Source organism: Bombus pyrosoma, linkage group LG7 (assembly GCF_014825855.1).
Source record: "Bombus pyrosoma isolate SC7728 linkage group LG7, ASM1482585v1, whole genome shotgun sequence".
NCBI classification, from domain to species: Eukaryota; Metazoa; Arthropoda; class Insecta; order Hymenoptera; family Apidae; genus Bombus; species Bombus pyrosoma.
The window spans coordinates 4,881,626-4,898,826 of NC_057776.1; the positions used below are offsets into that span (position 1 = coordinate 4,881,626).

Consider the following 17,201-nt stretch of genomic DNA (forward strand, 5'->3'; position numbering starts at 1 on the left):
ACAATGTATGTCTACAGCTTACAGGGAAACTTTTCTACCGAGAACGAACATTATACGTTGATCATTTTTACACGAGTTATGAATTAGCGATATCATGCCTAAACCGCAAGACCCATGTAGTGGGAACACTTAGGAATAAGAAAAATTTCTCCCAAAAGATATTCTTCGTTGTAAACTAAGTAAAGGGGAGATGGTATCCAAAGAAGATGATAACGAGATTGTCGTACTCAAATGGAGAGATACACGGGATGTGAGAATTTTATCGACAAAACACGCTCCCATCGTGGTACCAAGTAGAAAAAAAATCGTAGCGTTCGTGCTGTTTCTCCAAGCCAACAGACATCTGCAACATTAAAACCACTAGCTGTTGTTGAATATAATGAAAGATAGTGTGTTAGCGACCAAATGGTTTCTTATGCCACCACGATTAGAGAAGGAATCAAATGGTGCAGAAAACTTGGCATTCAAATCCTTTTGGCAATTTCTGTTGTAAACGCTCTGACGGTTTACAAAATTGCAACAAGGAAGGATATAAATATTAGAATATTTAGAGAATTATTAGCTGCAAAATTATTAGGATTGTCTGAAAATACAAAAAATCCTTGTCTTCGACTGAGTCAGCATAATATCGCCGTTCGGAAAAACGATTCCGAAAGAATCATTAGACGTCCATGCAAACTATGTTATGCGGATAAAAGACGTCGAATGGACCGAACAAATACACGAGAGAATTTAAAGAAAACAACTTATTGTCCAAATTGTCCTGACCAACCTCAGCTATGTATAGAATGCTTTAAAGTTTTACACTCTAAATAATTTTCTTAATAAACCATTTTCGTATTATTTTTATAACAATTCAATAGTTTTATTATTTCCTGTGAAATGTTTTTTCAAATATCTACGACGATCCTTCGCAAGTAGTCAAATAAGTGTCACCCGAATACGGGTGTCGTGGCAGGCAACATGTTAAACGATGTTTATCGACTATTTTGTACAATAAGGATCATCTATGCCCATGTCACCGAGCCATAAATTAGCGATAAAAAAACTAAGGGGGCCCAACGAACATCCCGCAGGCCATCGAAACGACAACGTAGAGAGTGTTCCAGTGTCAGAAAACAGTAACAGCACTGCCACGCCACCTCTGACCTGGGCCCCGGCGTCATCGCCGGCGGCACTCCCTCCATAGGAGGCAAACCCATAGTATATAAACCCTCCTAAAATCAGCTCTCGAGATTCTCTCCTCTAACATTTTTAACTGTTACTCTGTTGGATTCACATAATAAACTCTGCCAGTATATCTAAAGTCTGACTTTTTTTCTTACCTTGCTCGTGAAACGTTTAAACTTACGCGAAATCATTCGAACGACGCGAGGAAACGACCAATGATTTTCTTAATCTCACCATTTCCCGTGTCTCCGACGTGACACGCGCGCAAAGATAATACAATTTACTTTATTTCCACTGATTATGTGCACGATAGTGCGGCTTAAAAATCACATTAAACATTGTGCGCCGTTGATATCGACGATATCAGCGAAGAGCAATTTTCCTGCTGTGTAAACGCAGCGTTACACCCTTGTAACGGTAAAATGCCAGTCGACAAAATCCAAGAACCAACCGCGGATTTGTATTTTTGCGAATTGATATACCATGTGAAAAAAGGCATACTCGACTTTAAATGAAAGATGAAACACTGGCGATCCAATTACAATTAACTATCTCTATATCGTTTTAATTTTCACTGTTCTGTTTCGTTTTAATTTCCACTGTTCCCTTTCGTTAGGGCAGAGAATCGGCCACGAAATGAATAAATATTGGCTTTAGTAATGTGTACACGAGTCACGGTGAATATAGCGTAGAGAAGTTGATACAATGTGGTTCGATTACCTCGTATTGTACTTACACGTTTCCACGTTCGAATAATCGCAATTCACACCAAGTACGTTGAATGTTCGAGCAACTGGCAGCAACGCAGTCTTGAAAAATGCACGTTTCTATGGGTCCGAAAGAAAGCAGCGATCAGAACGCCATTTCCTTGCGAGCCTCGACAACGATAATTCCAAACTTGTTTCGCCGAAGGCACTTGTATTTTACGGGCATTTCGAAAGGCAAGCAAAGCCCAGTAAATGAAACCATATTAGATTTACACTACGAAAACGGAAACCACCAAATATCCAATTGAATGGCACGCACATAACACAAACAAGGCTAGTTAAATACCTAGGACTTCACTTAGACACACAACTTACATGAAAACAATATACTAAATCAATTATAGACAAAATACGAATAAAATGAAGACAGATGTACTGGCTAACTAGTCGGAACTCTAAACTCAGCATAGAAAATAAACTAGAAATCTAGAAAACGATAATAAAACCAATTTGGACGTACGGAATGCCACTATGGGGGACAGCAGCAATGAGCCACATAAATAAACTAGAGGCGCTACAATCGAAGGTACTGAGAACAATAGTCAACGTCCCATGGTATGTCAGAAACGACTACGCAAACTTAGAAATACCAACGGTCAAAGAAGAAATCGGCAGGTACGCAGAAAAATACAAGGAAAGAACGGCGACACATCCAAACCAGCTGGCTGCTGAAGCGAGCGAAACTCTCATAGAAAGAAGACTAAAAAGAAAACACTCCACTGACTGTTATTTAGCAATTAAACTAGAAAAATTTACCGAATTCAGCTTATCCAGCTGGACAAATTGTGAAGTACAAATTAAATAATAATAAAAAAAAAATTCCGTAAGGATCGCAGCGGCTCATGGCCGTAGAAAAAGTTGAAACGAAAATTCAAATCTGCGAGAGACTCATATTATTGTGCCTTTGAATACTAACTATACAAAATTGTTTGGTTTGCAAGGCAAATAAACTCTGGACAGATTGTTATTACCGTTTCTTGTGATCTTCAATATAAGAAGGTTAACTTTTTGTGGTAACGTCCGTCGATATAAATTTATGAACGTGCTGCCTATGAGCAATTAGTATTATTATTCTTTTTCCAATTAGTATAGTAGCATTGAGCGAGCGACGATTATAATTGGCATACACTGTCTCTGTACTTATACTGATTTTAATACATCGGATTATTACGAATTTATCTACTCGCTTCTTTACCAAACAAACTTACACGTTATAACCAGTTCAGGATCGAACAGTACTAAACTAAAGGAAAGTTTGAGGCAATTCGTGGCGATAACGAAGTCGTAAAAACGTTCGTAAATCAGTTTACGTTTCGTAGACGCAAGAAAAGAAAGCAGCTAACTTGATTTCGTGCGGAGATGCGTGTCGAAGCTTCGATATGCAAAAATTGATAAACCATGCGATACATTACGACATTAATTACGCGCCCCGATCTACCGACCAAGATAATTGTACGAGCAACTTTCTATCAGATGGACGTTTATCGTGAAATCGCGCGATCAATTCCTATCACGTAACCGATTCTACAAATCTTCTTGTTCTCGACGTATGGGGCATCATCCATCAATCAGAACGGTTCTGTTTTTCTTCCAGCTCGCTCGTTCGATTTTATACTTTTTCGCTTATTTCCACGTTTTAGAGTTTTCCAACGAATCGGCGAAAATACTTTGCGACCTGTTCAGCGGACCGATCGGTTTATCGCGACGCCGTTTTCTATTCGAAACGTCGATATTTCTAACGACACTCGAACGAAAGTAGACGACTTTTAGTGGCGACAACATTCTGGGCCAACGGTATCGATTTTTGCGACGGTGCCGTTAACAGGACCTTTTCTTTTCGAAAGTTTCCCGGACTCGCGTTGCGCGATGGTACACGCTCCGGATTGATGAAATCTTACGAGAACGCTATTTATCGAGTCAGGATGTTCTACCTCGATATTCGCACTCGTGGTTGACGAGTTGCTTAACCGTTTGGGTCGCAGGGGTGTTTGAAAAAACAGGGTCGAAAAATCGCAAACAACGCGATAGCGCTTGTCTTAATCGATCGCGAAGTGAAACAAGCGGCGCAACAACGCTCGTCATATTTGTTATTTCTATGAAATACATCTATGTTATTATATAAGCGTACTATCAGCTTATAAATTTTTTTGAATTTTGTTCGATAAAAATTATTGAGAAGATAACAATAAAATACAAAATACCGTGAGTCGTCCGTAGTGTTCAAACGTACTCGCACTTTTTCGCACAAAATATAAACAGCGCGATCGCGCTGCATGTGACTCAAACTGTTCAAACACTTTAACTGCCACGCCGAAATCAGATGTTTCGCTCAGGACGCCACGGGAGTATTTTTATTCTTCAAAGCACATAACGGCACAATATATAAATTGACGATGTAAGACAACATTCTTCCCCAATGGACCATTTATCTTATTGGTGGTCACGGGTGACCACCGTGGCGCCTGGGTAACAGTTGATAGCGACATATTATTACAAGGCTTCGTTTATTTCAACAAACCATTCGCATTCGTTATTTGGTCGTAAGCAAAACGTGCAGAATATATTGTTGAAACGTGCAGGAGATATTAGTGAACAGTATTATGATTATTTTTATCATTTCGATGAAACATTCGGCTGAAATGGTAGAGGTCCGCAAAAAAGATTATGTTTCTGATAAACCAATGGTAGTGGTAGATTACAATAGAGGAAAATGTGATGAAGATTTATCAGATCGAATGATAGCACATTCCACACCATATAGAAGAACCCTCGAGTGGTATATAAAATTAGCTTTAGAGTTATAGTTAAATACATCAATTTCAAATACGATGATTATAAACAAGCAACGAAAACAAAATCGAGTTATCAGATTTTAGAATGGCACTCGCAACGCACCTTACACAGTGCCGTTCACCAGAGCCGTCAAATATATTTATTCGACAAAGATCGCGACACGATACGCAGAGGAAAGAAGGGCAAGCGTACCTGGCACGAAAATTTTGCAGAGAGTGCTATAAGAAAAATGTTAAACAGTTAGGATGAAAAGTTGCTAAGAATCGGACCAAAAAGGTAACTACTTATCGTCCAGATTTATGGATGAGCCACATTTATGTTTAAAGTGTTTCAACACGGTGCACAGTTAGATGCAACATTTGTTCTCAATTTTTTTATCGATGTTCTAATGAAAACGTTTAATCGTTCAATGGAGCATTTTTTATTTCAAAGTATCTTCTATTTATCGGTTATATTCAAAATGCTCTAACCGTCAATTTTCATTCAATTTTTAGAATTGTAAAATTGTTGAAGCCACCGTGGCGTTACAGAGGAAACCGTGGTCGGTCAAATATGACCAACGCGTCAAAGTGTTAATAATATAAAAAAGCTCGATATACCCGAGCAAACCGGAAAAGGAGAAGATCATGTGGTGTCTGGTACGAACGAACCTAACTAGAGACGTTGTTTCGGTAACAATAAGAAAGCTGACGTTGGATTTTCAGGTCCACGGTATATACGTGAACTTCGTCGTCGCTGGATTACGTCTCTGTCATAGTCCTCATATGGTATGGTCGTGGTGGTATTTCTGCGATCGTTCTATCCGCAAAATTATTCCATCCTCCTAAATATTATTATTATATCAAGGATAGCTTACACTGTAATCCTATGATACTGTCTAATAATATAATAATAATAATACCTATGCTGTTAAATCGTAATCGCGATTGTTTTTCACATGGTTGCGCGCACGAGTGTTTTATTTGGATATTCCATTGCCAAGAAGATTTCTTCGCCTCGTAAAAGTACAATTTAACGACCATGATTGAAAGTTGATTTAAAGTACAATCAACGGTAAAACTTTAATCGTTGATCAAACGACGATTGACGATCGAAGTCTTCAATCTCATCGATAATTTATCCTGTGTATTTTTTTTTGGAGGAAGGAGGGAAATGAAAGCCAAGCGAAAGCTTCGCAAACGAACTCTAGGCATTTAATCGCGTGCATCTTATCGTTGTCCCTTTCGAAATACGATTTCTTCGATCGGAATTATCTCCGGATCATTAAATGGAATGCGACACCAACAGTCTGATCGTTCTCATTGTCCGCTGATAATTCCAACGGAGCAGCGAAACTTCCATCAAGGATTTCCTTTATTCAGAGGTCGTCCTTGCATCGGCAGGCCAATTTGCATATCTATTCTAACGTTGCTGATCGTCGTTGATTGAAAGCTCGTTGCGATCAACGAACCTCCACTCTTTGATCGCTCGTTTTATTAAGATTCCTTAACGATCTAGCAGAGAATGCTTCTTAACGATTTAAGCGAGCCCGTGCTTTGACGAAAAAACGTTTCGCCGATGAAACGACTGTTTCCCGAAGATATAAGGATTTGTCGATTCCGTGACTTTTCATTTATCCGATAATCGCTACCCGCTTAAACGGGATCAAACGAAAGCATGCAGAAAGATCTCGGCTTTCAGCAACGTAGAATTATTAAATCATCAAATGTATATAGACCTAAGCTAGCATGTTGTTCGTAACTCTGAGGACAGCGCGAGTGACTCGATGCGAATGACGTTCGAATCCGATAAATCGTCGTTTCCTCCGGCGATGAAACATCGCGTTTCTCGTTAAACAGGTGGATACGTGGCGTCGCGCCGCTAGAAAGGGCTGCGGCTGTCAACTCGGCGGCGTGCTCGGGGCGTGTAAATATGCAAAGGACGCGACGTCGAAAGAGAAACGACGTGGCGGAAACGAAACGTCGAAGGGGGAACTGTGACGGGTAATTTTGTAAAAAGCATGGTATAAGCGGCTACAGTCTGTCTTTAACAACGATACTCACAATACGTGTCATTGGTGAGTCGATCGATGGTATCCTGTTTCAGCTTGCTGTTCTTCTTCCCCATGTTTCTCCACAGACTTCTTTTGCTTCGCGACGATCAACCTTGCCCGCGCTGTAGCTTTCTACTTTTCCTCTGTGTCTTCCAACACCAAAACCGTCTCACCGCCTGTTTTGCATCTTTCGCGTTCTTCGAAAGTCAACCGGCCGAGTTTATTCCAAAACGATTTAAACGTGTCTATAGAAAGGAAAGAAAGCGCGAGAATGTCTATCCCTTTGTCCACTTTCTCTTTTGCGGATCAGGCAACCAACGATCTCGTGGGAAATCGTCCACGTTGTCTAAAGGTCGCTTCGAGTTTGCCGGCTCGCGCTCGTCCGTAAGATTTTTCTCTTTGAAAACGTAGCAGCTGATAGACGAGACTCTGTTTCGCGTTGAAAGACTCCTGGTTCCGGATTCACCTGGTTTGTATCCGGTTGGCCGAAGGAACCCGCGCGTCACACCAGCTCCAGTAGATGTCTGGAAAAGTCGGTTTCCGTTGGTAGCGTTGCAGACAACGGTTCGATGCGATATCGTTCTACATATTCGTTTCTCTTCCGCCGTGCCGCGCCGTCGCATCTCTTCGAAGTGAGCCGCGAATCGCCAGGGACTCCTACGTTCGTCCTTGAAAAATTTACTTTGCGGACAAGACAGAGCAGACCAGAAGAGAGCGAAATGGATTTCTGCTCCTTTCGCGTCGCGTCGGGACAACCGGCGAGTGGATTTTCTTTTCAATTACAACGAGATTTCGAGAATTTATATACCGATCGAAATATTGGGAAATCCGCAAGCTTGTTAACCTACTCGTTAGAGGAAATATCAGGTCGCGTTTCGAGGCTTTTTTTTCTCTCGCAGATCGTTGAAAATACGTACGTGACCCAGAAATGGCGAAGAGAAGAGAGCGATGAAAATAGGAAAATGGTTTTTAAACTGCTTGGACGAAGTATAGCGAGAAGATCTTCGTTTAACGCTCCGATGAAATCACTGTGCTCGGTGCAAGTAGAAAGTACGTGTTGAAAGTGGAATGATCTGAGCGGCTGTTTATAGTCGCAAGTCGTATGAAACGACAGGAAAAATAGCGAGGAACGATTGCGGTTGTTAAACGACGTTCACGATGATTTTCGAATCGAACGAAACGATTAAATCGCACGACGATCGTTTAATGCGTTCGGTAGATCGTTGACCCGATCGTCGCATAGTTCCAAGATTCTACGCAGGAATTTTCCCTTTTTCTGTTCGTTCGAGAAGCACCGAGTAAATGAATTTCGATTGAAGTTCATCGAATCGGCAAATGCGTTCCGTCGTGCAACGTAATTCCCAACTTGATGCGACAACAGCGCGCACACCGACTGTTGTTCTGCTACTCGCTTCCCGTTATTGCGTTATCCTATCTGAGAATAATTGCTTCGTTGTTTGTTGCATTATTCACCAACGTTTCCTTAGGTAAAGGATAACAGACTTACGATGTTACGTAAATTATAATCCCCGGATAATTTGCATGATTCGACTAACGACCGATCTATTTCCAATCATCGTAACAGCGCAATCTCAACGAAGAAGAAAAAGTGTGGCTCGATACAGGGGCAACGGTTGTTCGTGATCGCGGAACACGATGTTTCGCCGTATCGTGACAATTAGGCGCCACCGTGTCGATGTAAACGCTAGGAAACGTTTTCAGAAGCGAACATGCTTGTTGCCACGTTTATCGAGTTTCGCGAGAAGGTTTAAAGTATAGCCGTGCCGCCTTCAATTATTCACCTCAACCTGCAGGGTCAACCGAGACCCGGCGACTACCCTTGGCCTCAGCTCACTCCGTCATGTGATCGCGAACAACACTCGGAATGCGTGTTTTTCTCTCGTTTTCTATACTTCACTCGCTTATCGCGAAGCATCGGGAAATCGAAATCGCATCGAGACGCCGATCTTCGTGTCGCGTCGCTCTATACGAAGTCGTAATTTTTCGATTTCGTTAAAAAGTAAATGAGAAATCACAAAGATCGAAGTGTATTATTCGAGCAAACATTGGACGTTGGATGAACGCGCCAGGCCAACGAAATAAACGAAGGCTTCTCGTATCACGAGTAAAGCCCATTCATATTGGAAAATGAATTTTCCTTTCGATGAAAGCGTAACGATACTCTTGCGAGGAAGAAATCCGATTATCGGACAACAGCGTAGCGTCTACGGTTCGTAATTTATCGTTAAATTCGCGAATCTCTATCAAATGCGCGACTAATTTCCTTAAGCACAGACGAGATATATCGCGGGCTACTTCTCTGACGCGATATATTTTTGCAAAGAATCGATGGTAATACGATCGCCGACCAACTATTCGCCTGGAATTTAAACGGCAGAATTTTCTGGCCGCTGTGGATCGTAAAAGTTATATTTGCATACGAGTGGCATCCGGCGTGCAAAGGGTCGCACGGTTACGATGCAAAAAACCAGTCGCAGACGCGTTAGGAAAATTAAATTGGCCGAGGAGACGACTGATCGAAGAGAAGGGACGCGCGCGAAGAAAATGGAAAAAAAGATAAATTGATAAATTGGAACGATCCAGCACCGGGCCTGCAGCGTTATCGAATCACCGTGTATTGCCAGAAGTAGCCGACGCGACGTTAGCTGCGCGCTCTCCACGCAGTGTTTCGGCCACGTCGGACGACGTTGTACTGCGAGATTCGCCGATATCGCCGATTAATTTTAATCGATGCGTATCAAGTATCGCGTTTCCGCTAATGAGATGACGAGCGGAGAAGAGAAGAACGCGGTTCGTCGCATTCGCAATTGGTTGCTGTCGGTACGCGGTCGAAACCACAGCACGAAGAATCTGACGGACACCAAGAATCTTTCGTTTGCTAAAAACTCGATTATCATTGTTGCACGATGATCGTTTACTGAACGATAGACAAGCCAACGCGCGTATAATCTAACGAAAAGAATATTCTTGCGCCGTCGGCAGACGGCTTAACCTTGCGCCGATCACACCGATCTATCGAAAACGAGCTCCGTCGCGCACCATCGTCGCTGGAAACTGCGGTGCAAGACGCGAAATTACTATACGCATACTACCGCATTTGCGATACCGAGCGCGAGAAACTAAACGATCTCTCGTTTGAAGAAGTTTCGAAGAACAGACTGTGTCAGTCGGACAAACTGTCGCAGAGAAGACGGAGATAAAAACGAAGGACAGGCAATCGGAAGTTTCCTCAACGTTTTCCCGCAGAAAGACAGAGAGAGAGAGAAAGAGAGCGTAAAGAGGACGACGCGTATATGATCGAAGTGGAAACTCGCGTGGAAGGACGAACAAGTGGCAGGTTAACGAAAAGGCTGGCAGCCGCACAGGTGCTGGCCGGTGAAGGAGGCGTTGCGGAGATTTAACTGGTCGCAGCACTGGGTCCGTTCCATTTCGCGTATCTGGTCTCTCGTGCAACGAATCGAGAAATCGATCGACGCGGTTGATCGTTGGTGGCACGAGCGGGCCACGATTTCCCTGGCGATTCCACGTACGGCAGGCTCGTAGATGCACGCGAGGTTCGACGGAAGCCTCCAAGTTAGCGGTTTTCATTCATGAATTCTCACCGCTGTGGTGAAACGATCGGTGGAAAAACGCGAACCAGTGACGTCATAGCGTCGCGGTGCCTGGCGTCAGACTGGCTCGCCGATAGCATAACGTACCAGTGCGTTGCTACTGATTCGCGCAAGCGCGAGCCACCGCTCAGACCGGAGAATTCTCCATGTTCCCCTCTTTCTTTCCTTCCGAGCTGCTCCGTTCGTTCCATCTCGTTTCATTTTCCATCTCGTTCCCCTCGCAACCCTTCGCGCTGCTCCCACTTCCTTCCACATCTCCTTCTCCAATTCCTCTCTTCCTCTCTTCCTCTCATCCCAGATATACCACCTTCACTCTTTGCTTTCATTTCTCTAGCCACGATAGAATATCGCGAGATCTGTTCACCTCTCTGTATTCCTTCTCCTCCCTCCTGCTTCCTTCCCTCTCGTCTGTCTCTGTATTTTCGTTTTCCTTTTCTCTCGGTCGAAATACCGTCCCCGTTTATCGCAAAACACTTCGCTTCCTTATTTTCCGTCTAATCTACAATTTTTCCACTGTCAAGTCCAGTCAAACGTTGCGTCTGTCCGAATCCGCAGATATTTCATCTCGTCTTTCACTCTGCTTCTGTCTGTCTGATTTCTCCTTTATTTATTCGGTTGGCAACTAGGTGATTGCGGATTTTGTCAATACCACCTAATGACAAAACCCGCAATCACTTAGTTGCCAACGCAATAGTTCTAGCAAGCGTATATTTATCGAAATCGTTTGCAATTCTCGTTATATCGATACTTGTGTTGCTGGCTCGAGTATTTTTCCTTATCGGCGGAACGTCTATGCACCGTCTATCTTGTTTCCTGTTTCGTAAACGGATAATCGAAGGTAGCGCCCGCGTTTCGCTGATTTCTTTGAAACGAACCTTTGCCTGTAACCTTGTCGCGAAATAGTTAACGTAGTTTCCACGTCTTGTGTGTACAGGCGGCGAGAAAATTTGACGGCACATTTGGAATTCCGTGGTTGGTACACAAGAAACGGCATTGATAAAAATACCGCGTATTTCTGTCGGTGGCGACACCGAACGAATGATTTATTCGCACGGTGTGCTCACACCGAACTCGCGTTACCAGCCGAATTGATTTTTCCCATTTTACGTTCAATGGATTTTCGCTGTTCGCGTTTGGTTATTCTAACGACAGCAAATCTGTTTGCGTTAAAGCGGTAAGAATCGCTTTATCGCGGTGAAGGAAACGACGCCAACAGTTGCTAGAAAATCCGGCCCTGCTTTAACCATATGCAAATTACGCTGAACGGCCGCGCAGCAAGATGAAAGATTTTCGAGTCGATAAGCGATCAAGTAGCGCGATCGATATCGCGTCAGACTCGGATCACCACGTGTTCCACTTTCGATACGCTTTTTATATTTTCTACGTTCTTCGCGCACTCTCGTTGCAGTGGGAAACCTGTGTCGTTCGACGCGAATGTACGCATGACGATTAATAAATAAATGAATTAATTATCACGTTGGTCGCGCAGCGTAATTCGGCTAAGTTTCCTGCGGGGCCCAAATCCGATCGTATTCCGAGGGATCCCAGGATATCCCAGATCCTTTCATTTAGTCGAGAAGTATACTTTCTGTGAGACGCACATCAGTGATTTTTTCATCCTCAAAATGTTCAGTAGACAGCGTGAAAATATATTTGAAAGTGAGGAGAGTAGTATAGAATAATGGAAAAATTGGTATCGACAGAAGTGACCAGATGGTCTCATATGCCACTACGATACGGAAAAGCATCAAGTGGTATCCGAAATTAGCACTACATTTCCTTTTAGGAACAACTATAGTAAATGCTCATGTTGTGTACCAAACAGCCACAAACAGAAAAATACAGATAAGAAAATTTCGGGAAATTCTCGTTTCCGAATGGTCCGATATGTCGTTAGAAAATACTGTGCCCGACAATCATCGGAAGAGAGCGAACAAGGTGTCCCACCATTTGCAGATTCGTAAGAATCAGCAGGATAAGCCTATAAGAAGGATGTGCACCCTACGTTACGAGAAGAAGAGGCAAACTGTCGCACGCCAAGAAGCGAGAAAAAACGTAAAAAAGATTGAAACATATTGTTCGAAGTGTCCAAAATCACCCGAAATGTGTTTGGAATGTTTCAACGAATACCATGCGGCATAGCATGATGTAATATTTTATCCAGAATATAAATTAATAAAAAGTATGATAAAATGTGTTTTTAATATTTTCATGTCGTATATCCTATATTTAATTAACTCGAACAAGAAGAGCGTCACCCATATTTTACGGGCCCCCACGGAAGCATACCCGTCACATAGATATGGGTGACGTGGCGATCAACGTGTAAAGAACATTTATTTGGCGGTGTACGAAAAGCGAGAAGCAGGTACGCAAATTCGCGTCGAAATTTTCCTTCTGCATTGCTTCGTCTCCTTTCATCGCGCGTATTCCTTGTTTCTCGAAAGGATATCGAAAAGGTATTGCGAAAAAAAAAGAACGAGCACCGTAACGAGCGAAGTTTCTTTCGGTAAATAAGAACGACGATAGAGTAGAACGTGCGGTCATATAACAGGAGCATACACGTTCCTCATGCATTTTCCCATGTTCGATGAATTAGTAACAAGGAATAATCGTCTGATTCCTTGGCATTGCACGTATTCCATCGTACGAATTACGATGTCTGTCCAGTTGTCCGTAGTTTAGCACGAAATCGCTACCTACGGTATATTGCTACGCATCGCTGCCGATGACTCACATCGGCAACCTTTTCAACGGTTGATTGTGATTGTGGAGTGCGTTCGACCCTCGCCAAATGGAAAAGGGAAACGTGCTTCATTTTTTATCGCCGCTGTAAATGCTTGAACTGGCAGGCGAGTGCGATCGATTGCTTGGACGAAGCGGCGAAAAATTCGATTTAGTTATTTATCAGTACTCCCTTTATCAGAACCCTTTGGTATAGAAAGAGACAACGCGAGAGGAAAGAACGCGATATATTGGCGTGTGAAAAAGGCAGAACAATATAGCCTAGCGAGAATAAGCTACGAATAAATAATAGCATGTACGTGGTAAGAAGTGTTTCAAGGATACCACAGATCGACCAAATGGAACAGAGTTAACGTGTTTAGAGATTCGATTAAAATATTCGGCGTGTCGCGGGTTGCTATTCCAATTTCTATGTCGGAGCTTGCAGAAAAATATCCACCTTGTAAATTCGATTGCGGATAAACCAGACGGTCTGGTCGATGTTGCGAGTACGCAATTAGTCGGAAAAGGAAAAGCAAGTGTACGGGATAAGATAGAAGAGGCTAAAGAAAGAACACGGTCCGTGAAGTTGGATAGCGGCAATTGTGGTGCGCAGGATTTGAAAAAATACACGTGGCGATTGCATTTTCTTGCGGTAGCTTTGGCGTAACGTGGAAAGCTATTCGCACGCAATAAAATTCGCTGGAAAAGCAAAAATTTACTGTTTCACGCGATGCCTGTCGTTATCGACGTTATCGAGGAAAAAACACAAGCTTCTCCGTTCTTTCCAGCAGACAGTTAGACGCGGTGTCCGCGGAAAATTACGTCTTTTCGCCGTTGCACTTAAACTTGCGTTGCTCGCTGCGCCCGTAACCACCGCGTGCTTGTCTCAAGCACAGACCGAGAGTCGTTGAAACGTTGTGCAAACGACATCGACTCGCCGGCGACCATGTTCCACGGATTTTCTAACGAGCTTTCAACGATATCTCCGATGGAAAGACATCGCGCATTCTCCGCTCAAATTCCAACGAGGCTGTCACCTTGAAAAAAACGTACTTTTCCGTGTGTCCCGATGGTTCTAATCGGACTCGGCTCGAGGTTTCTGCTGCAGCGTTTTTCCCCAAAAAGCTGAAGCGATTCCTACCGTCTGCTCTGCACTTTCGACGAACGTCTAAACGACTGAAAGTCGAGCGGACAAGACTGCGATCCAGGGTCGTAACTGGCGACCAATTTGGCCTCCATCCTCGCAAGTACGGAACACTGCTAACTTCGAGTACGTGCTTACACTCGAACGTTTCGCAGTTTAATCTTCCTCAACGAGTTGGGGTAGTAACGATCGTTATCCGTCGACGCGATCGAATCACTCGAGTCTTAAACGTTGCAAGTATCGTAAACGTTTGTTAACGGGAAACAGGCTTCAGTACGTTAAATACGAAGAACACGGGACGAACAGAGCAGACAGAGAACAAAGATAATAAAGTAAGATAAAGAAACTAATATTTGACGAAGCTAATTGTCTTACTACAATTAACAACCGCTAGCGATGGCTCGCTTCGAGAATGTTACACGACGAATGAAAAATATCAATTGCATTATCGAACATGTTGACCGATATACACATTCGGTTAATAGGATTAAATTTGCCCTAAGAGGTACCGTATTGTTGCACAGAAACCACGAGTGGGATTTACAGACTCTGCGAGAAGCATAGATTCTAAACGATTCGACAATTCCCGCACAATTTATGGCATCGCTTAAGATACTACGAACAAAACAATGGCACACCACAAGGCGACGTCTTGTTCGTTCGTAGTATCTTAAGCGATGCCATATTTAAATTAAAATGTCGCGAATGCAACGTAGGGGCTCGATACTTCTTTATTCTTAACGTATGTACTTATTTACATAATTCTGTCGGAAAGGATTATCGGAGCCGGCGAGGGTTCGACGAACAAAGCGGACGACAAACGATGTTAACGAGCGCCGCGCGTTATTTCGTCGCTAATCTATTGGGATGAACGCGAATAAAACGAGACAATGGTATCGGAGTAATTAACGTTTACCGATAATCGACCGCACGCTTGTCGCATAGTCCCAAAAGCGTCACTAGTGCGAGTAGTTAGCACGATAAATTAAAGAGGAGGAGCAACGAAGGGCGCAGTCAGTTCCATTCGTCATGCCCCGCTACGTCGAACACAGCATCGCTCGAGAATATCGGTAAAGCAGCGCCAGAAGGTGCTTTCCACTTTTCGCTTTCCGCTGTTCGTTTTCCGCTCGCCGCTACGAGCCTAAATAAACGCTGAGAACTGACTTCACGACTCAACGTTCGCAAAGTGAAATTGCATCCGACTGGACCGCTTTAAGATCATCGATTTCTTAATGGAACGCTGATTCGTTTCAGACGACCGTGTCTATCACGTTATTCGAAATGAGAGCGCGTGGCTCGTCATTGATCGGTCGAGCATGTTCCGCGACGCGAAAATCGAAACATTCGAACGTTTAAATCTGCAACGATTTCATTCATCCGGAGCTCGCGCGCCGTGAAAACGATGACTATTCTCTCATCCGTCGATACCATTGCCGATACCATCCGCAATTTTTACGCAGTGAGACTGGCAGAATTTTGGGAAAGGCGAATGAGAAACGGCGAACGAGTATTCGTTGCTGGTCCCGTCGCCGGTCCGTTGCGCTTTCCTTGCGAGCGGCGACGACGAAGCCACCCTGTATCGACCCAGCAACGCCCACCCAAACAGTAACCCCCACCATAGATGACCCTGTCTACTATCGCTCGCTGCCATCTCGCGTCCTCCAAAAATTTCTCGACGCGGTGCACGATGTCCTTTCTTGCTCTCCACTCCCTTTTCTTTCTGTCGGCTTCTTGGACCACCCAAATTTGATCGACTGCGGACAAAAGAGGCTTCGGACAGGATGCGTCCGTCCGCCCCACGTCGCAAACAACTCGAAAGGGACGGGACGGTTTGTTCGATGTGAACGTGGGACGTGACGCGTCGAGTATCGACTGCGCCGAAAAGTCGTCGAAACGCTGGATGACGAGCGCTTAGGAGACGAGTGAGTCAGGAGATTTACGCGGAAAACGCGACCGCGCGATTTCGTTTAAAACGAGATGCGTATATTCGCCGTACAGTTTCAACGAAATCCATTCTAAGGTCCATGATCATCCTAATAGGACGGATGGAAACGTAGCAAACAGACACGTGTTCTCTGTTTGGACGCTTTTATTGTTGGTCGATTCAAAGGCAAAACAGCAAATGGAAGGTGGCAAATAGAAGAGTGGAATGGCTTGAATAGGCACGAAAAGAATACCTGGCAAACAACAAAATGTATTATTTAGTTGCAAGTAATCGTTTCGTCGCGACGAGGACGAGTCCACCGAACGAGTTTGGCGCTCTTCCGCGTCGCGTAGGTTGACGCGATGATATAGCACATTCTTAAGAACGCGTGATTTATTTTCATAGTATATTCTCTGAGCCAATTCCAGTGGAAATATGCAAATATTTTTATTTACGGTAGTAGAATCCATTCGTGAATTAATCTTTCGCCATGCTTTCTGTAGCTTCGACTTCGGCAATACACAGGTTCCATGGTAACCAGCGTGTCCTCGACAGCCATGTTTGCAGCTTTGTACGCGTTTTGTCGTGTTTTGCCGTGCTAAAAAAAATGGCTGTTTTTAACTCTCTGTTCCTCTTCCGCCTTTTTCTTCTCTTCCACTAGCTTTTCAAACGCTTTTGTCTTCTACGATAACCACAACGACAGTTGTTCGTTGCTCGTTGAACGAGATGAGAAACGGACTAGCGCCACTTCTTTTTTTATTTTTTCTATTTTTCTCCCATAACGTCGACTGACTTTTATCGTTAATTATCTGCTGACTCGCTAAGCAGAGACGCGATATCTCGATCCTTGGTCACGCAACTTACCGACATTCGAAATTATCAAGCGAATTTATCAACGCGAAGCCTTCGTACGCTCGACTTTACCCACGCGGCGCAGACAAATCCGAGTCATGTTCTCGATATAACAAAAGGCACGAAGATTGTGAACACGTTAGTGTTAGGAAACGCGAGA

General features: G+C 43.6%; 2 protein-coding genes across 2 annotated transcripts in view; one reads left to right on the forward strand and one right to left on the reverse strand.

Moving 5' to 3' along the window:
* Positions 1-10,467, reverse strand: part of LOC122569033 (frequenin-1) — a 56,309-nt gene extending 45,842 nt beyond the window's left edge. The window contains exons 1-2 of the mRNA XM_043729487.1: positions 10,386-10,467; positions 6,773-7,286 (exon numbers count right to left, since the gene is read on the reverse strand). Of these exons, the coding sequence (XP_043585422.1) occupies positions 6,773-6,836 (64 nt within the window). The 5' untranslated portion in view covers positions 6,837-7,286; positions 10,386-10,467. The remainder of the gene's footprint in view (positions 1-6,772; positions 7,287-10,385) is intronic.
* Positions 10,468-12,107: 1,640 nt separating this feature from the next.
* Positions 12,108-12,536, forward strand: LOC122569810. Its single transcript, XM_043731412.1, has one exon. The coding sequence runs from the start codon at positions 12,108-12,110 to the stop codon at positions 12,534-12,536; it is 429 nt and encodes a 142-aa protein (XP_043587347.1).
* Positions 12,537-17,201: the final 4,665 nt, after the last annotated feature.

Bases quoted from the DNA above. Each gene is read 5' to 3' on its own strand.
- LOC122569810 (XM_043731412.1), top strand. From the start codon at position 12,108: ATGGTCTCATATGCCACTACGATACGGAAAAGCATCAAGTGGTATCCG.